This window comes from Nansenia antarctica, assembly GCF_963989245.1.
Source record: "Nansenia antarctica genome assembly, chromosome: 4".
Lineage (NCBI taxonomy): Eukaryota > Metazoa > Chordata > Actinopteri > Argentiniformes > Microstomatidae > Nansenia > Nansenia antarctica.
In genome coordinates this window covers 4,838,543-4,859,556 of record NC_137689.1, presented here as the reverse complement: position 1 = coordinate 4,859,556, position 21,014 = coordinate 4,838,543, and the positions used below count along the sequence as shown (strand labels likewise).

Here is a 21,014-nt window from a genome sequence, read left to right as displayed (position 1 = left end):
ACATTTTACTCAAGTAAAAGCAAACGTTTGGTAAACAACTCAAATAGCTTATAAAAAGTACTTAGTAATTTGCTTTACTTCAAAATAAAACATTGACCCTGATTATTGCATTTCATCATCATCGAAATTCAATTTGTTCAGATGTTGTACACAGTTTTATTTGATTGGCCTATTTAAGCACGTGCTTGCTATTAGGTAGGCAAATGCTGGTATGATATGGATATCATTGTACTCTGAAATAGATACAAAATACTCAGATAAGTAAACCACTTTGACAGAAAACAATGTTGACAAATTATTTTACATATATTAATGCAAGGCAAGGCAAGGGACATTTATTTGCATAGCACATATTCATACAACTCAATGTAAATTCATAGTGCTTTACAGAATGATAAATACATTAAAGAAAGAAAAAAAAGCAATAAAATAACAATTAAAAAGTTCAAATTTAAAACAAAGAAACAAATCAGTTAGTTAAAAACCTTGTTGTCAGCATTTAAAATAGACAATTAAAAGCAGAACAGAACATAACAGTCTTCAGCCTACTATTGAAAGTTGCTAAACATGGAGCTGGTGTAGTGTTATGTGACAGTTTGATCCAAGTTGGTGGTAACTCTTAGAACAGTTAAAAGGCCAGTGATTTGTAGACAAGGAGCATCATAAAGTCTATTCTGTGAGACACAGGGAGTCAGTGTAATGATCTAAGAATGGAAAGAATGTCATTGAACTTCCTAGTTTTAGTCAAGACTCTTGCAGCAGCATTTTGAATAAGTTGTAATTGTCTAAGTGCTTGTTTGGAGAGCCCTGAAGAGGCCATAACAGTAGTCTAACCTACTAGATATAAAAGCCTGGATACGTTTCTCAAGATCCTGCTTGGACATACTATAACCCCTGATTCTCGATTCTCGATTTGTTTAATGATAATAAGCTGTTTTTGTTAATGTGGGAGTTATAACTTAAGTCTGACTCTAAAATGACACCGAGATTTCTTTCTTCTGATCTTTACATTGTAGGGGAAGGGTTTCTAGGTGAGAACCAACCACTATCCTCCAAAGATTATAATTCTGACACACCCAGTTATTGATTTGATCAATGTAGTCCATTAGGGAGTCTATTGATGTGAAGTCATCTAGAGAAAGGGCTACATGGATCTGTGTGTCATCAGCATACTGTTATATGCAACGTTGTTATTCTGACTAAGTTTGCCTAGTGGGAGCATGTATACGTTGAATAAACGAAGCCCCAAAATGGAACCTTGGAGAACTCCACACGTCATACTTGTGCGGTCAGATATATAGTTACCAACTGAGACAAAGTAGTCCCTGTCCTGTAGATTGTAAGACTGTGTCAGATATGCCTACCCAGTCGTCTAGCCTGTCTAAGCGTATATCATGATAAACCGTGTTAAATGCTGCACTAAGGTCCAATAGAACTAGGACTGAGACTTTCCCCCGCATCAGTGTTAAGGTTAATGTCATTGCAGTATGTATAAACCATTTAGTAATGCATTTACAAAGAAAAATTTGAGTCTAGTCATAGCTTCAACACTCCTCAGGGTGGCTTTATTTGGGTGTCACCATCAGAGTCATACTTAGTCAATGACACAAGGTTGAGTGAATTTCACAGAGGCATGGTGGGTGTGTGATTGTGAAACAATGTGTGACTCTGACCTTCGAGGGAGGGGTAAGATATGCTTGAGGTTGAAAAACTCTGTCCACACTTTCAATTGTCCAAATCCATTGGCGATCTAAACCCCACTAACATATCCTCGTCACATAACAATAGAAATCCATACTACAAAAACTTGACAAACTTGAAACGAAATAAATTCCAATTCACTAGAACGATACACTGATAACAACTAATACCAAATGCTGTTTATTGTTCAAACTGTCACTTACTGTACTCTAGCTATTTGGGGGGGGGGGGGTGTAACACAGAGGTGACCCCTTGGTAGTAATCCATCCTGTACCGCTAACTTCCTTGAAGCATCTATAGAGGAGAACACAGCCTCTATATTAGATAGAAAAGGGAACTCAACCATAGCACTGCAGGAACACAATGGAGAAGCAACAGAATGGAGATTAGAGAGGTTCATTCACTGTACTGCTGGATTGGTAGTCTGCCCTCTGTTCCTCTTGAAAATGTACATCTGAAGAGGCAGTCCCACTCATCCCATACACACGTTCATCAACACATTCTCTCGGACCACAGTCAACACGAACATCCTCCCGATCGTCAAGTCTTTTGTTTTTTTTTAGTTTTTCTGGGCCAATAAAATCCAACAGATTCAGAACTGAAATTCCCCTGAAAACATCTTCTCCTCCTCAAAAATCCTTAGCGGTACATTCATTAGAAGCATTAACATTCCATCGCAGAATCTGACAGAGACCAGAAGTGGCAGCCTCATTTTGGGGGGTCCATCCGTCTGACCGAACCCATCGGCGGTCCGGTATGTTAATCCAGTCGACTGTAGTGAAGGCCGTCTGCCCTAGATAGCCATGTCAGTGAAGTCACGTCTTGTGAACCCCTTCTGCAAAACACAAGAGAAAATGGCCGTGAGTCAGATTACTTGTCAGTTTTTCAGTGATGAGTATAAGGGCAATAGGACTCTATTGTGTGAGACACAGAAGACACAAGTAAGGGACAAACAGTGTTTACAGGTGTCAGGTGCCTGAAGACACAAAGGGGAAGACAGAGGCGTCATCTGGTAGGGGAGACAATAAGACCACGCCCATTTCCCAGCATTCCACTGACAGTTAAGATTCCAGACATTCCACCTCTCTGACCAGGGATGAAAGCAAAGGCCCCTTCAGACAGAAGCCACAGGTCAAACTGAACACGAAAGAGGTGTAGTAGTAGCACACAGTAGAGATCGAAAATGGAGTAAAATTAATACAACAAATACTAGACTAACTAACAAACAAACCGGATACAACCTAACACAAACAAAACATGTCTGCTTACCACCAACCACAACACTCATACACACACAAACAATACAAACATAAATGGTTAGAAAATATGTACAAAAACAAAATTAAACCAGAAATATCGCAGACAGAAAACACACACGGGGATCATAACACTGGATCATTTAGGCTCCTCTATAAAAAATACTACATTCTTTCCTTGTGGTTCACCAATTACCAAGCATCATCCTAACCCTGTCAGACCATCCCAGCAAAACCCCTGAAACAAAGCAAACCCGTAAAAGGAGAGTCTAAAATACGTAAACTCTAACCGATTATCGGTTTGTAATAAACTCTCACTGATAACTGCGCTGAAGGCAGCATGAGCATGTTGATCCCTTCAAGTCACAGCAAAAAAATCCAATGCCACAAAAATGTAATCATTAACAGCTTAAGAGACAATATTTGCATTCGCTGTGCCAAAGGACTATGGGGAATAACGAAGGCATTTAAGGGAGAAGAAGGAGGTGCAGGGGGACAGGATAGGGGGGGGGGGCTGGAAACTACAGGGAGAGAGAGAGAGAACGTACGGGCGGGGATATGAAACATAACATAAAACATCTGGACACAAGACAAAAGGTCACAGGGCCACGCACACTAGAGAGAGACCAACACGACTCCCCCGGTTTCCTGACCTCAAGTTTAACCTCAATCTTTCATTTGTTTCTGAGTTTCTAAGTTGTACTGGTTGTTAGGTGTACTAGCTTTCGCCCTCACCTGTTTGTAGTCCTTGTGTAGCTTGTTGTATTGGAACATGTTGCAGAGCACGGTGGAAGCGGCCTTGGCAGCCTTCAGTCTCCCAGAGCTACAGTAGGAGACATACACACTCTAAAACAACGCAATGCGTGCAACACTGCCAAACAGGAAATTGCCAATAAGCAGCGAGAGACAGTGAGTAACAAAAACAGATGAAATGTTTAGAAAAGAAAACGATCGACCGCTTACAATCCTATTGTCTTTAATGGCAACCGTTGAGACAGTGAATGACATAGGAAAACAGAATGTCCAAAAAAGGCAAAACAAAGTCACCGCATACTAACCTGTTGTCATGGGAAGTCTTGATGGCGACCAGTTTTGGGACGCCGTCGAAGTAGGAGATGTCTCTGGCGGCCAGGGAGCTGCCTGTGACAAGGTTGTTGAAGGCTCCGCATATGTTGATGACCACTTCACTGGAGGGGTCCTTCTGGTGGCCATCGCTGGGGAGCTTGGCCACGAGTACGTTAACGACCTTAGTAGCTAGAGGGGCGAAAGAGAGAGCAAGATTAGTAGCTACTAGTTAACTACCTTAGTACCTTGAGGGGGGAAAGAGAGAGCAAGATTAGTAGCTACTAGTTAATGACCTTAGTAACTTGAGAGGGGAAAGAGAGAGGAAGATTAGTAGCTACTAGTTAACTACCTTAGTAACTTGAGGGGGAAAAGAGAGAGCAACATTAGTATAAAGAACTTTGAAGTTATCTGAAGCCTGCTCGATTTGACTAATTTCCGTCTAAGAAACCATACCCCAAATGAACTGCTTATAATGTTAGAAATATATCAGAAAGCAGGATGCCATTTGACAGGCAACACCTTGAAGTGTGTGTGGATATGCTCAGATCATAGTTCAGAATAACATTAGATTAGATTTTTAGATTAGATTAAACTTTATTGCCATTGCAAAGAACCAGACAACGGAATGCAGTTAAGCATCTAACCAGAAGTGCAAATAAGGATATAAAACATGATAGTGATGATAGGTGCAGTATAGCAAGTATATACAGTGATGTACAGGTATGTACAGGAGAGGATAGTAGTAAGCTATGTACAGTTAAGGTATCTATGTACAGCATGGTCTATACAGATGTATAAATAGAGGCTATATCAAAAAGAGGTATGTGCAATGTGCAAAAATAATGTGAAACGGTAGTATTTGTAAACAGCAGTAGTGCAAACTTTCATTTTCAAAGTCATCTTCCACAGAATAATCTACTATAAGTCATAAGAGCTAAAGACACTTCACAGTGCCCCCGCAACGTCAACTAAACAGAACAGAAGTTCTAAGGCTTTTTGTCAGTAGTTCCCTTGAAATCTTTCCAGGTGCACCGAAACCTTTCCAAACTGTCCAAATGTTTTACTTTCTTTTACAACCACAGACATCTGCAAAGATTAGAAAAATCTATAAAACCCAATCATTACAAATCATTACACCCAACTGTAGAAAATGTATGACTGTATGACTATCAAAACAACAACAACACATAAATCAACTATGTACAATATAGCACAGTAATATGAACAATAATCACCTTCAGGAAAATCAATCACACCCTGTTGACCCAGATATCGTTCTGATTGGCTACGAGCCTGTCTAGGTTTGACAGTTTGTCCAAGTGCTTCAACACAGAGAACATTGTAAACTGGCTTAGGCCTAATACCGCACGCTTTGAATGGAGTGACTTGTGTTGGCGCGTTTAGAGCGCTCACACAATCTGTGTCTGATCACAGCATAACTACGCGGGTTATGTTCATGACAACATAATAAACAAACTGCATACCCTACATATGAGGTCTGATCAACCACAGACAGTGGTGAATGTTATGAAGATGTTTGTTGCAAAATCAACATCTCAACACTTTCGGCTGTGGAGTCACTTCTTCATTTTCACAGAAAACAACACTACTGACCTGGCTATTTATAACCGATGGACTGTCCTGTTTCAACCAGTACCAAACAAAACATTTTCTCCAGAGATTTTCTCAGAAAGGCAAATACTACGTCAGGTCCTCCTGCTGCTACCCCCCAACCCCCCGGCCTTGCCCACCCAAGGTGCTGTGTCTGGCGCCGGGCCTGGTTACTGGTATGAGGTGTATGGAAGGCTGGGGGTGGAGGGGACTGGACAGATACAGTAAGTGCGATTGACGTATTTGGCACTAGAGAGACTTGAACTTTGATAGTTGTGGAATGAGGTTTCTGAGAGAGAGAGATAGAGATATAATACAGTCATGTGAAAAAGATAGGACACCCCATGAAAACGTATTTTTCAACATATTTAAACATAATATGGACATTTAATCTGGATGGATTGATCTTGGAGTTAATATAACTAAACAAATACAACAAAAAATATATATTTTAAATTTGATAATTTAAATTTGTAAAATGTAATTAATAGAAATGCAATTTTCTTGTGAGGAAAGAGTTAGGACACCCCACACATTTCAAGTACACCACATCAGGTGCAAGTGATTATAACATTGGTGAAGAGGATTTTGGATGAGCCTGTCTTATTTAAACCTCAGACATTTAGTTTGGTTTGATCTTGATTGTTGAAGTGCGTGGTGAATCAATGAGATCAAAAGAGCTCTCTGAGGCCTTCATAAAAAGGTTGTAGATGCGTATGAGTCTAGGAAGGGATTTAAAAAGATCTCCAGACAATTATAAATCAGCTATTCAACTGTCCGGAAAATCATTTACAAGTGGAGAACATTTAAAACAACTGTTAACATGGCCAGGTCAGGCCGTCCTAGCAAGTTCAGCCTAAGAGCAGAGCAGACCGCAAGATGTTTAAAGAAGTCTCCAACAATGCTAAAATGTCATCACGGGACCTACAGAAAACACTCTTGCCACAGTTGACATCAAAGTACATGCCTGTACCATCAGAAAGAGACGGCACAAGTTTGATTTTCATGGGAGGTGTGCAAGGAGGAAATCCTTGCTGTCCAAAAAAAGGTTCCCCAGAGAACACCTAGACAACCACCAGAGAACACCTAGACAAACACCACCACTTCTGGAACAATGTGCTTTGGACAGATGAATCCAAAGTGGAATTATTTGGACACAGTAACAGAAGACATGTTTGGCAGAAATCAAAGTGTTTGAGCACAAGAACCTCATACCAACTGTGAAGCATGGGGGTGGGGTGGTAAGGGCATGGTTTGGGACAGCTTTGCTGCAGTAGTAAGTGCGTAGTAGTAGAGGTAGTTGTAGAAAGGTAGTGCTTGTAGAAAATGTGAGACCATCTGTCCAGAAATATAAGCTGAAGCTGATGTGGACCATGCAGCATGACAATGACCCAAAACATTCCAATAATTCCACCCAGGAATGACTCACAAGAAAGAAATGGAGAGTTCTGGAATGGCACAAAGTCAAAGCCCGGATCTTAATCCTATTGATCCTGTGGGGTAATTTGAAACGGGCTCTGCATGCAAGACACCCACTCAACCCTAACCCTAACCCACTCAACCCTAACCCTAACCCGCAAGACACCCACTCAACCCTAACCCACCCACCCTAACCCTAACCCGCAAGACACCCACTCAAACATCACACAGCATGGAGTGGGAAATATATTGTGTTTGTAATATTTACCACACAACATTCAACGTGCATTTACTTTCATCCACTGAACTGAACAGAGTAATACATCATACATCATCATCACTCAGGCCTACGCAAGTAGGGTACGCCGTAGATTTTACGCAGAAGTATAAATTGGGCTTAACACCACAATCGCAGAACACTCAAACACTCCTATTCGAACTCCGCTAACCCAGTGAGCAGACATAACAAAATACTTTCTCCCATGATGATGTCAGAGACTGATAGACAGTCTAAGGAAACGTCTAATTGAGGTTATTTCAGCCAAAGGGGGAAATACCAGCTATTAGGGGCATAGGGTGTCCTACATTTTTCCTCAGTAGGAATTGGCATGTTTGTTCATTGTTTTTGGTTCAATTACATCACCTTTATCTATAGATATTGTTTGAAAGAAGATCAAATATATGATATTTGATATTCAGTTGAATGGGAAAGTGTGTCCAAACTTTTGACAGGTACTGTATGTCTATGTCTTTAAAAAAGTGTCCTAATTTTTTCCCATGACTGTAGTAGAATGGTACAGGTGTGGCTAGTTGAATGGGAAAGTGTGTCCAAACTTTTGACTGGTAGTGTATGTCCATATGTCTTAAAAAAGTGTCTAAATGTTTGTAGACTGTAGTAGAATGATACAGGTGGTAGGCTACTGGGGGGGTTGAGTCTCACCCATGTCGTCCTTGTTCTTGCAGTGACGGGACAGGTTCCTGAGCAGGCCGGTGAGCGAGCGCAGCTCCAGGTCGCTGTGTGTCTGTAGGAGGTCCAACACCACGGGCAGCATCCTCTCCTGCTCCAGAGCCACGCGGCTCAACACTGACGCCCACTGATGCACAGACAGGGAGGAGGGGTCAAGATTAATGGTTTTGGAGGTTGGAGTACACACTTGTTCACAACTCATTATTAAACAAGTTTAATGTTAATGTTTAGAATCTGTCAAACTCATGTTCACCAAAAGAGGAAAGGGTGGCGAGGTCGATTTATTTATTATTTTATATTATGTTGCTCTGATTGTCATTTGGAGATTCATAAAATATTAATAAAGTGAATCAAACTTGGTAGTTGGTAGGAATTATGGGTAGACACAGACTGCGGGGTGAGTGTGAGGTCTGCGCGGGCCTGAAATCTCGGCCCAAGCCCATGGCATTCAGGCCCGGTCCTACCCTACCTTACCTTACCCTACCTGACCTAAGCTAAGCATTTACCCCGGCCTGAGCTCTACCCAGGCCCCGGCCCCGAAGACTATCAAAAGCTCTCCCTTTGCTAGCTGAGATTTTAGCTTCTCCATCTTGATTCTTGCTGACACTCCCTATTTTTTTTACGGCGGGAACGCCAAGTGTGTCTGCGTCAAAGGCCCGGCCCTATCTGTGCCAAATAAAATCATCCTGAGCCCAGCCCTAATCTGTTATCCACGGTGTCTGGCTTGCAGACCTCTAGAGTGGAGGGGGGATGTGAGGCGAGACAGGACCTACCCTAGCCTCTCCGGCGGTGATGTTCTGCAGAGCTCCAGCTGCAGCTTCTCTGGTGGCCGTGTTGGTCTCGCAGTGCTGCAGCACGCGGTTATACAGCCCCACCACCTGGGGGTGCCACAGCCACTCTGCCCCCCGCGGCTGCTTCGCCACCTCCGAGAAGGTGGACAGTTCCTGGTTCCGTCGCTATTAGAGATCAGGGAGAGAGAGAGAGAGGGGGACAGGGTAGTTAGTGAGAGAGAGAGGGGGAGAGAGAGAGGGGGGGGATAGGGTAGTTAGAGAGAGAGAGAGAGAGAGAGAGAGAGAGAGAGAGAGAGAGAGAGAGAGAGAGAGAGAGAGAGAGAGAGAGAGAGAGAGAGAGGGGACAGGGTAGTTAGAGAGAGAGAGAGGTTTTTTTCCACCATATTCCATATCCATTAAGGCTCGTATGAGAACATATACTGTTTGTTTCAGTGGCCTCGATGTTAACTTAACCCTCCATTCACAGTCATTGGCTCTAATCGTCCCCCCAATGTAACGTGATAGTCCCCCTGGGTCTCCCTGGTGCACATGACACCCACCTCCTTTGCCTTCTTGCTCTGGGGCGTGAAGCAGCCAATGGCCTCTCTCTCGAGGGTGGCTCCGGCGCGAGTGGGCCCTTCCAAGCGGAGTAGGGCAGAGGGCGGGATCTCACTGTACAGCTGATAAGACAGGTTTCTCAGGACACACACCGCATTCTCTACCCCCTGCAGCAGAGAGAAAGACCGACTGAGAGAGAGAACACAGAGCTATTGTCTCCCAGCGCAGCAGGAGTTACATAAGAAGGACAGGAGATAGCACACAGGACTCAGAGCACAAACAGTTTGGCCCTGAAAGGTGAGCGAGCCATGGTAGTTGAATACACAGTCAGTGCAATAGATGGGGTAGTGTGTGTGTGCACTGTGCAGCCATGTTTGTTAGGTGTCTCACTCTGGCTTACTCGAGAAATTAGACTTGTTTTTAGTCTTATTTAATCTGGGAAAAAGTTTAAACAGCACCAAATATTAGTTATGCAATGTACTAAAATACATTTAAAAATTGAGCCCGTGGCCAGGGGTGGTTAAGTGGTCTAGCACTGCGGTCCAACAGTGCACACATATGCCCATGTCGGCATGGGCTCGAATCCGGCCCATGCCCTGCTGACATGCCCTCTCTCCCTTCTTCTCCTTACTTTCCTGTCTTGTCTTCACTGTATCTGTCCAATAAAATGAAAAATATGAGTGGGACTGCCCCGCTTTTAAAAAAAAATTGAGCCCCAGGTAGACCAAGCAGAGGTGAGAAGGCAGAGCAGAGCTGAGCGGAGGCTTGCCTTGTCCTCTGCCTTCTCCTCCTGGACGTGGTGCTGGATGTAGGCCACCAGAGAGTCCACCAGGCCCCGCGTGTCCCTCATCTGCTGCCTCGTCCTCTCGTTCACGGAGCTCAGGTTCCTGGACAGACGGATGAAGAAGAAGATAAGAGACGTTGTTGATTGTGTGTTTGTCCGTTTGTGGCAGTATGTGTATACAGTACCAGTCAAAGGTTTGGACACACTTTCCCAATTCAATTGAATGGGAAAGTGTGTCCAAACTTTTGACTGGTACTGTATATATATATATATATATATATATATATATATATATATATATATATATATAGTATGTATATCCAAAGCCTAAGACTTTTACTCTGTTACACTTGTGTAATGTGACGTAAACAAGTAAACGTGAAACGTGAAACTACATCTCTACCGGCCGATGCGGGGGAGCATAGATAATGTAGCTAGATAAGTACGGCTACCTCAGACACCCTGTGGTGTTGTAGAAGATGTCCGCCTCAGAAGGACTCAGGCCAGAGTCACAGCTGCTGCACAGAGGCACCAGGACTCTCTCTGTCAGCTCCGGCAGCGTCTCTCTGGCCAGCTTCTCCTTCAGATTGTCCTTAGACGACAGGTTCCACAAGATACCTGCAGGGGAGAGAGAGAGGGTCTGGCACTGATATACTGGTCAATAAAAGACTAGCATTCGCATTAGACTGAACCCTGACCAGGATGGGATTTGAAGACTTGTAATTTACTGGATCTAAAGGATTCACAAAGAAAATCTGTGATATGCTATATGTGACAGCAGCTGGTGAAAACGGGAACAAGTCAAATTGTTCGGACGTTTATTAAGAAAAAAGTAAATAAATGTCAACGTTGAAAATCAACGACACAGTTGCATTGGCGTGTCCAGACCTTTTTCACTGGGGTGGCCCAGGTGGGGCACCTTGTTATGCATGGGTGGCACAATTTTGAGAATTTAACACTTAATTCCCTGCATTCTGGTGAATTTGTACACACCATTTTGTGCTTTTTATTACCATTTCTGTCTCCACTCCCCATTGTATACTTTAATTGGGCTACTAAGGTCATGTTCTTACATGAAAATCTGAATCATGACCCAGAGCAAGCGGATGAGTTTGCAACATTGTTGCATAAATTATTTCTGATTTGCGTTCTCACAGCCCTTTATGTAAACAAAGTAACATAGGCAATTGAAGCAACAGACGTGGTAGTTGATTGGTCAGGAAAATAGAAAACTGCCTGTTCGTCCCGCTCTTATCCAGATCAACACGCATGCGCTGTTGTTTTCCTATGGACAGCCTCATGCGTCGTTTCTAATCGGAGCGAAACCACCCTTTTCAAGCGCCGGAGCATTTGTTGGTTGTTTGCTCCGGGAGTGACTTCGAATGTGCGTTCTCACAGCTCCAAACAACGCAGAGCAAAGCGAATTTTATCCTAAACTCTGATTCCAAGTGAAGCAAAACGTTTTAACCACTAGCACAACACCGTAGCCTATATGTAGCTATGCAAAAGTCTAACGTTATTAATGGTACTCACATTTCTTCAGGAGCGCCAAGACCAGCACACCTCACCGCTGATCAAAAATGTGTTCTGTTCAAAAAGTTCGTCTCGTGGTGCGAAGTGGCCTCTGCTCTGAGTGACTAGGCAGATAGCCAATCAATCAGGGTGGCACCTAGGGTGGCCAATCAGATTTCAGGGGTGGCACGAGCCACCCCTGGCCCCCCCCTGGACACGCCCCTGCACAGTTGCTAGTCAAGCAAAAATATTGCAAAGCAATGGATTCCGTTCGGTGAGTAATCCCCACTACTCTACACTTGTATTACTCACCGAATCCATTGTATTGCAATGTTTTGGCTTGACTCGCGATTGAGTCATCGATTTTCAACAACATCCAATTTTTTTTTACATTTTTATGAATGAAAGTCAGAACACATGGTCGGTTGCCGACTTGTTCACCGGCTGCCGTCACATATAAGGCCAAAATAGAACATTTGCAACAGTCTAAAGGCTAACATGGCCTGATAAGATATGATAGAATATATTAACCATCACATCCTATCTCACCACACCTTGATTCAACCAGACGCACACACAGAGCAGCACACTCTCTCTCTGTGAAGTGCCATTGACCCGGGGGGAACGTTCAAACAGAGGGTCCAGGAATCTCAAGGACTGTTTACTCAGTGAAGGAGATAGCCCCGACTCGAACAAAACACAAGGGCTGCTGGGAAATGATGCCAGTGAGTCCTTTCACTGGCTTAAGGCTCAAGGATCAGTTTGGAGTTTCCTCAAATTACAGGGCATTCTTTCCTTCCCAGGGTGACCCACTTACAAAGGGAATCACTATCTGCTTCCTGAACCGAATCACTGCTGAGGTAATCACGTTTATAAACGTACTCAACATACCTGTAGACAGAATATACCTGCACAATCTGCAAAACATCCCAAAGACATTTACTCTGACGCCCGTGTCACTGAATAATCCTCAGCATCTCATACGATTTCTGTTCTAATGTCCAAACAGTTAACTTGGCACTCTAATGGCGATTTTCCACTACCCTACTGTACCGTGTGAGCCCGGTTTGTTTTGCTTTCTCCACTGCCAACCAAGCCGTACTGGTACCAAGTACCCGTGCCGGTTTTAGTTCCGCTTCGAGAGGGGTAGCGAAAGGTACTTTCCATGCCAGGCTGTGTGTGACGTGTGACGCTGCAGACCGTTGATTAGTCAATGGAAATCGTCCTGCCATGGTCTCTCTAGCATAATTTCTACCATATTTCCATAACACAGTTCTACCAATTCGACCATACCAGTTATGTTCTTGCGAAGCTCCTCGTCAGGTTCCTTCAGGGCGCTGATAAGTTTAGCGATGCCCCCGGTCTCTATCAGCGCCGCCTTGTTCTCCATGTTCTCATAGATGAGGTTACGCGTGGCGCCGGTGGCGTAGCGCTGGACCTCCTGGCTCTCGCTGTTGAACAGCAGCACCAGGGCAGGGATCCCCCTCAACAGACGCACCTGTAGGACGGCCACGCGGGCCAGGGGGAGACAGGCAGGTGGATCACTGACTACTGTCTACTGCACGTTATTATCAGGCTGACTTTAACCATAGGTAACTACTGTCTACTCTACTGCACGTTATTATCAGGCTGACTTTAACCATAGGCAAGGCAAGGCAAGTTTATTTGTATAGCACATTTCATACAACAGGGGCAATCTCATAACATGAGAAACATGATTCAAACAGCATATTCAGTAGAACCTGGAATGTATTTGTAACAATATGGTTGTATATGTATGTAATATTCTGGGCGATGACATTCTGATAGATACAGCCATTTAGACTGCCATTTAGTGAACGGTGGACTTGAAATGACAACTGTAACAATGAGCTGTTACCTGGTTCTTGGCATCGCTGCTATGGTAACACTGGTGCTGGATGTAGGCCGCTCCCAGCACCTGCATGGCCGTGTCAGAGATGGAGAGGTAGCTGACCGCTGTAGCCATGTCTAGACTGTGCATTCTGCACGCACACGCACACACACACACACACACACACACACACACACACACACACACACACACACAGAGAGAGGGAGGCAGAGACAGGGGAGGTTAAAACGTATTAAAGTTATACAACTACTTGTTGAGTGTGTACGCCTACGAGTCTCCGTCTATGTCTGTTTGTGTGAGGTTGCATGTTTTTCTGTGAGATAGTTAGGGGTTAGGGTTTTAGGGTTAGGGTTTTAGGGTTAGGGGTTAGGGGTTAGAGTTAGGGTTAGGGGTTAGGGTTTTTCTTTGTGAAGCGCATTGGGTCACATTTTGTGAGAAATGCGCTATACAAATAAAAATTGATTTGATTTGATTTGATTTAGGGTTTTAGAGTTAGGGGTTAGGGGTTAGGGGTTAGGTTTAGGGATAGGGTTTTAGGGTTAGGGGTTAGGTTTAGGGTTAAGGTTTTAGGGGTTAGGGTTTAGGTTTAGGCCAGGGCGCGTATCTCTCACCCTCCCAGTTTCGCGTTGCTGTCAGCCGAGTCCCTGCCATCGTCCGGCACGTCCAGGCCCTTCCCTACGCTCCTCATACTGCGTAGCGAGGCCGCCCGTCGTATGGAGTTCTGGTACTGCGCCCCCCCCAACACGCTGCTGGCGCCCCCCCCACCCCCCCCACCCCCCCCACCTGACACCTGCTGCCAGTGGCCCGACCCTCCTGAGCTCAGGTACTGCTGCTGCTGCTGCTGCATCTGCTGTCTGTTGTTGATGCGACTGATGGTGCGATGGGCGGGGCCTTTGTAGGAGTGCTGGTAGAGCTCCGCCTCCCTCCATCCTCCTCCCCCACCGCCAACGCCTCGCGCCAGGGTGCCGCTGAGCGTGCGCCGCATGGTCTCCGTGTGGGCGGGGGCGCCTCCGTGGTAGAGGGAGTGACACTCGGTGACCCCCCCGTTGTCCCTCTCCACCCAGCTGGCCACGGTGGACGCCTGCGGGTGTTTGGGCAGGGGGAGGGGCAGGGTGAGCAGACCCAGGGAGACCGCCGCCGCCTCGTGGTGGTCCATCTGGCACACGGACCTGGACCGCGTGGTGCGCGGCCGGCCGGTCTGGTAGCCGCCCAGGTGGATGTCGTCAGGGTGGGGGTGGTGGTGGTGGAAGTAGGCGGCGTTGGGGTGGGGGGGGCCCGCCGGCTGGCTCATCCTGTACCTGTGGCCGGTCTCTACGGCGGAGCGGGACGAGAAGCCTCCGTGGTACTGAGACTGAAGGGGGGGGGGCACCTGAAGGAGAGAGAGAGAGAGACAGAGAGAGAGAAAGACAGAGAGAGAGAGAGAGAGAGAACTGCAATGTAAGGAAATAGCCTTGAGAACCGATGGTCCCGAGCCTAATGGCCCATAGGGCAGGAGCCCCCCTGGACATGACGCTGGTATGTCGCAGGGTCTTACCCCCCCAATCCCACCCTTAATGCTGAGGGCTAAGCAGGGAGGCATCGGGTACCATTTTTATAGTCTTTGGTATCAAACTAGAATTTAGAATTAGCCATTTAGCAGACGCTTTTAATCCAATTAAGCAATTTACAATTACAGATTACTGGGACATTCCCCCTGGAGTAACTGGCGCCTTACATCTGGGCCCATGTCTAGACCCCTAAGCGCTTTACTCAAGGGAACACTAGCGGTGGTGTTTCAGGCGGGATTTGAACTCACAACCTTCCGATTCACCAGTCCAACTTCACTATCCACTAGACCACCCCTACGCCAAACAATGCTATTTTGACCCTGGTCTGATCTTTGGATTTGTCTGACATTGAGGTTACGAGTTATGATGTTCTTTAGCAGCTCCAAGCAGAATCCTGTTGTGTGAGATTCTTGTGGCTGTGCCTCAGCTTCTAAACTTAATCATGGAGGGATCGTGTGAAATACTGCATGGATGTGAGGCCAGGGTGCAGCTGTGAAGTGTGTCACTGTGGAAGGACTGTGGCGCTCATCACCCATCTATCAAATACATCCTCTCCTACCCTGGTTTGTATTACGGGCCGATGACATAGGACACTCAGAAGGAACAGCAGGACTTTGAGGATTGTTGGAGGATCGGGGATTTATTATTATGGGGGAAAAAACAACGAAAGTAGTTGATCAAGAACAGAATATGACATCATACTCACAGCCATTTTCCTGCTCCCTGTGTTGTAGATCATGGACTTAGAGCTGAATCCACCAGGGGTGTAGGAGCCGTATCTCATCGTGGAGGAGCCACCATGGTCTACATGTGGATAAAGAAGCATGCCAGTAAATGAAACAACATTCAATTCAATCCAACTTTGTGTGCCGTGCACTAGGAAAATGACATGGTATTCTCCATGCTGAACAAGCTACAGTACATACAACAGCAAGACGACAATACAACAATACTCAAGACAATATACAGTATAGAGTACCAATATGAGTGAATAAATATACTGTACAACTTAGTGCAAGAACATGTAAAGTGCAAGGTGCAATGATCAGGAGTTATTGAGGAGGGCTATTGTGGCTTTGGGGAAGAAACTGTTCAAGTGACGTGATGTTTTTGACCTGATGGCCCTGTACCGCTGTCCAGAAGGGAGTAATTCAAACAAGCTGTGAGCTGTTGCCTACATAAAATGTTACACTTGCTTTGGAAGAGAGAGAGAGAGAGAGAGAGAGAGAGAGAGAGAGAGAGAGAGAGAGAGAGAGAGAGAGAGAGAGAGAGAGAGAGAGAGAGAGAGAGAGAGAGAGAGAGAGAGAGAGAGAGAGAGAGAGAGAGAGAGAGAGAGAGAGAGAGAGAGAGAGAGAGAGAGAGAGAGAGAGAGAGAGAGAGAGAGAGAGAGAGAGAGAGAGAGAGAGAGAGAGAGAGAGAGAGAGAGAGAGAGAGAGAGAGAGAGAGAGAGAGAGAACTGCAATGTAAGTAAGTAGCCTTGAGAACTGATGGTTCCTGAGCCTAATACATTTCCTAAAGCAATATTGTTACACTTAAATGAAATGTTACACTTGCTTTGTAATACATCATACTGTATGTATTACAGTAGTATTGTTATAGATTGAAATGGTGCCTCTGTGTTTAAGATGCTATACCTAGGAACCTTTGTTCCGTGAAGTCCGTGTACCACCAGGACAGGTGAAAGGGTCACCCCGCCCACTGTGTACACGTGTGCTGCTTGACAGTGTATTAGCTATGTGATAAACTACAGAAGACTTTCAGTAAAGTTCCTAAACTGGATTACAAGTCTGCGTGTATTAATTACCACTCAGGCATGGAGCTATTATAGTTCAATTTCTGCTGGCACTATAATCGCTCCATACTCAGGTTACAACAACAAGTATCTTGCAAGACCCCTGGTCATCTTTGGGTAAAAACAACAAAAACAATGACTCAAATCCGAACCTTATTTTTTGGTTGTACGAAAATATTGTTGTACCAAACTATCATACAGTAACCCTAACCCTTCTGAATGAATCATGAAAGAAGAGAATACAGTAGGTCCAAGATATCATAGCTGGCACCAAAAAGACGTCAATCAATCTGTCAAGAAAATATTTCTGCTCTTCTACTTTTGAACAATCAAAGTCTACATGGACATCCCACGTTAGGGTTAGATCATCTATGTGAACTGGACAGTATTTAAAGGACTTCAGGAGACACTCATTTTAAAACCTTTGCAACCTTCTCAGATGACCATTTTCTCTGCGTCACAGGTTTCTAAGAACCCAGCACAGCCCACCATCCACGTCTTATAGCCATAAAACACCGTACTATACACTAAGAGAAGAAACAGATGTAAAAATGTGCACAATAAGGGAGGGGGGGGGGGTTCAGATAGAAACTGGAGCTGCACTCATGAGATACAACCTTGGGAGGGAGGAACCAGGATGATGTCAGACTAATCAAGAAGCAAGCTAGCATACCTCCGGGACACCCTTTGTTAGGGAGTGCATGGGAACTGACACTGGCCTCATTCATACCGCCAAAATGCTAAGAGCCTAGTAACCACTAGATGAATCAGCTAAAGCTAAAACTAGCTCCCTCTGTGTATTGAGGGTTAACTCACTGGGGCTTTACTGACAGAGTGACCTAGCAGGGGTAGAGTGGGGGGGGGTAAAGTGAGAGTGGGCAGAGACCGTGTGAGCATAGGCTAGGAGGGAGGATTGCATGCCTGAGGGGTGATACTGAACAGACACATTCTGTCAGGTCAAAGGTGTGTGCACTACAGTCTCAGAAGACAGTTAAAATAAAGAGATTTGCTTAAATAGTGTTCATCTGAACTATCTACTAGAAATCTTTGTGAGATAACAGTGTTAGGAAGGACATCAAAGGGTTCGCTTTGTTCAAAGGTAATGCTACACTATCTTGTATCTGTCTAGGACAGAGATCTGAACATTGGGTCACAGAAATGAGCTTTTCCCTATGTGTGTAGTATGCTCTAGTTAGTATAACCATGGCAACAGTGGGATGTCTCTTTTTAGTATAATGTCGTCATGCAAGTAATTTGAGATTATGTTATCTATAGACTATAGTACCCCTTTTAGGTTGAGTAGCCTAATCTACCGTACAATTTCCAATTTCCGTCCAATAATCCCTTTCTATCATATTCCCTACAGTACTTCCCCTTTACAATAAGTCATTATATGAGTTGTAAGACACACACACACACACACACACACACACATGTGCTAACGCACTAGGGTTAGGCCTCTATTCAATATTACTGAATATTGTGATTTGGAGAATAGCATGATATTTGGAACATAACATACAGTATTGTTCTCTTACAGAAAATACTCTGCAAAAGTGCTTAAAAGTCCAGATATGTGCATAACTACAAGTTGCTACAGTGTCCCACTTGTTCACAAGGCAAAGCACATCTAGCGTTGAAAACTTGTCTCTTTGTTTCACTAGACTATTTACAATACCAGCCATAAACTATGCCCTGCAGCCCTACTTTATTGCTATTGTATATCATGATATTTCCTAAAGCAATATTGTGAATAGGAAAATGTGTATATCACCCACCCCAAGTGCACACACACACACATACACCCACACCCACACACACACACGGACACACACACACACACACACACACACGGACACACCCACACACGCACACACACACACACACTCTTACACACACTCAAACACACACACACTCACACTCACACACAGACACACATTTGCACACACACACTCACACACAGACACACATTTGCACACTCAAACACACACACACACTCACACTCACACACATTCGCACGCACACACACACACTTACACGCACACACACACACACACACACACACACAAACACACACTTAACGGGAGATGGTTCTCTCTCTCCAGCTGCTGAGTGAAATGTATGTTTCCAATCAAATACGTTTCTTAATGAAAAGTTTATTACTATAATCAACTGCCTCGTTTTCCCCAAACCCACGTTTTTCTTTCTCTCCTACTTATTGCAAAACATATGCAGGCAGCTGAGTGATTTATAAGTTGGTGTTACACGTTCCTCTTCCAGATACACCATCTGGCCACAATACCCGACCCAGCCCCGGCCCACTCAACCCTGTCCAAAATAGAACATGAGCCGAGCAGCTCGAGCCACCGACCGATAACCGTTCTGAAGAGCTGAATGGACAGGAGGAATTTTCCATACGTTCAGTAACGACTTTGAGATCGAGCCAGAAATGTCTTCAGTTTTTTTTTGGACCAGAGTTTGAAGTTATAGATAGCCACTACAACTAGCAAGTTTGATGACTAGGCTATACAGTATAACCATAGCAACAGTGGGACGTCTCTCTTTTGTTATAATGTCGTCATGCAAGTAATTTGAGATTATGTTATCTATAGACTATAGTAGGTCTACCCCTTTTAGGTTGAGTAGCCTAATCTACAGTACACTTTTCTCCAATAATCTCTTTCTATCATATTCCCTACAGTACTTCCCCTCCACAATAAGTAATTATATGAGTTGTAAGTCATACGCACACATGTGCTAACGCACTAGGGTGTATAGTCATCAAATTTGCCAGTAACCACTTTGAGATTGAGTCAGAAATGTGTTTCTGACCACAGTTTGAAGTTATAAATAGCCACTACAACTAGCAAGTTTGATGACTCTGCTGTAAAGGAGATTTAGTATTTGTGCATCCTGAAGGTTTATTCATAGCTTTTAACAAATTACTGTTCTGTAGGGTTGTGTTCTATGACCTATATTGTTACTGTACATGGATGGGACAATCTGAGCGACTCAATTGGAAACAGAACACAACATTTCAACCTCAGTAACATCCTGTAAACAATAAAGGCACCAAGTGAGCTGTCAGCTAATATTCATCTTATATTGTCATGTTCAACGCGTGTCTCACTAATCCACCTGCCTGAGGCTGACACTCTAGTTGTCACTCTTGTAAAGGACGTCACTATCCCAACAGAGCAACCAGTTTCAGGAATCAAGCGAGACAATGCCCCCCAAATTAGTCCTATGCTTAAAAGAATACTTTTAAGCCCACGAGAGCTATATCATACAGCACAATGTTCAGAAGATCAGACTGAATACTTTTCTTTGACAATCAGTCACTGAGAAGCTCTAACTGTCACTTATGGGCCATGGTTGTATATTTACTGACTGGTAAATGGTAAATGGACTGCTATATAGCGCATTATTCCAAAGCGCTTTACAATGGCCTCTCAATCACCCATTCACAAAGACATTCACACACCGATGGCGGCAATGCTACCATGCAAGGCGCATGCAAGGCCCGCTCATTGGGAGCAATTTGGGGTTCAGTGTCTTGCCCAAGGACACCTCGACATGTGGCCAGCCAGGGTTTGAACCGCCGTTCTGCCGACCTTGCGATCATTAGACGCCGGCTCTACCTCCTGCGTCACTGCCACAGCCGACTGTCATTGTCATCGCAACAGGATTCAATTTCACACTGTGCTATAGAATCCCAGAGTCTCAAGGTGCCTCGAAAATGCTAAACCAAGAGCATCGCTCTCATGGTAGGAATACTATGTGGTTATAAGCACTCATATGGCAGTCATAAAGTAGTACTAGTGACTTAATTATGCTATTCAGAATTACACATCTAGTAAACTGCTAAACAGAAGAGGACTTCTCATACACTATAATACATAAACACACATAACACACATACTCTATAAATGCAATTAAATTCCGCGGCATGCCGCATGAATGATCAACTGTCTTGGCATATGGACATACCCATGGTGGCTGAAGCTATGTGAGGAGTACTGGTCAGATCTGTTGCTTTGCCCCTGCAAGTCCAAATGCCTGCAAGGCTTTGTTTTAATGACCCTACTGAGGAAGGAAGGAAGGTCTAAGTTTTTCTACTGTTGGAGTTTGTCCAAAGGAGAAATCACTGTCAAAAGCA

General features: G+C 44.4%; 1 protein-coding gene across 1 annotated transcript in view; it reads right to left on the bottom strand.

The window, feature by feature from the left end:
* Positions 1-222: 222 nt before the first annotated feature.
* Positions 223-21,014, bottom strand: part of pkp3b (plakophilin 3b) — a 21,883-nt gene continuing 1,091 nt past the window's right edge. The window contains exons 2-13 of the mRNA XM_080528134.1: positions 15,770-15,867; positions 14,128-14,885; positions 13,523-13,646; positions 12,937-13,141; positions 10,584-10,749; positions 10,117-10,234; positions 9,350-9,514; positions 8,793-8,975; positions 7,993-8,146; positions 4,016-4,211; positions 3,693-3,780; positions 223-2,536 (exon numbers count right to left, since the gene is read on the bottom strand). Of these exons, the coding sequence (XP_080384260.1) occupies positions 2,495-2,536; positions 3,693-3,780; positions 4,016-4,211; positions 7,993-8,146; positions 8,793-8,975; positions 9,350-9,514; positions 10,117-10,234; positions 10,584-10,749; positions 12,937-13,141; positions 13,523-13,646; positions 14,128-14,885; positions 15,770-15,867 (2,297 nt within the window). The 3' untranslated portion in view covers positions 223-2,494. The remainder of the gene's footprint in view (positions 2,537-3,692; positions 3,781-4,015; positions 4,212-7,992; positions 8,147-8,792; positions 8,976-9,349; positions 9,515-10,116; positions 10,235-10,583; positions 10,750-12,936; positions 13,142-13,522; positions 13,647-14,127; positions 14,886-15,769; positions 15,868-21,014) is intronic.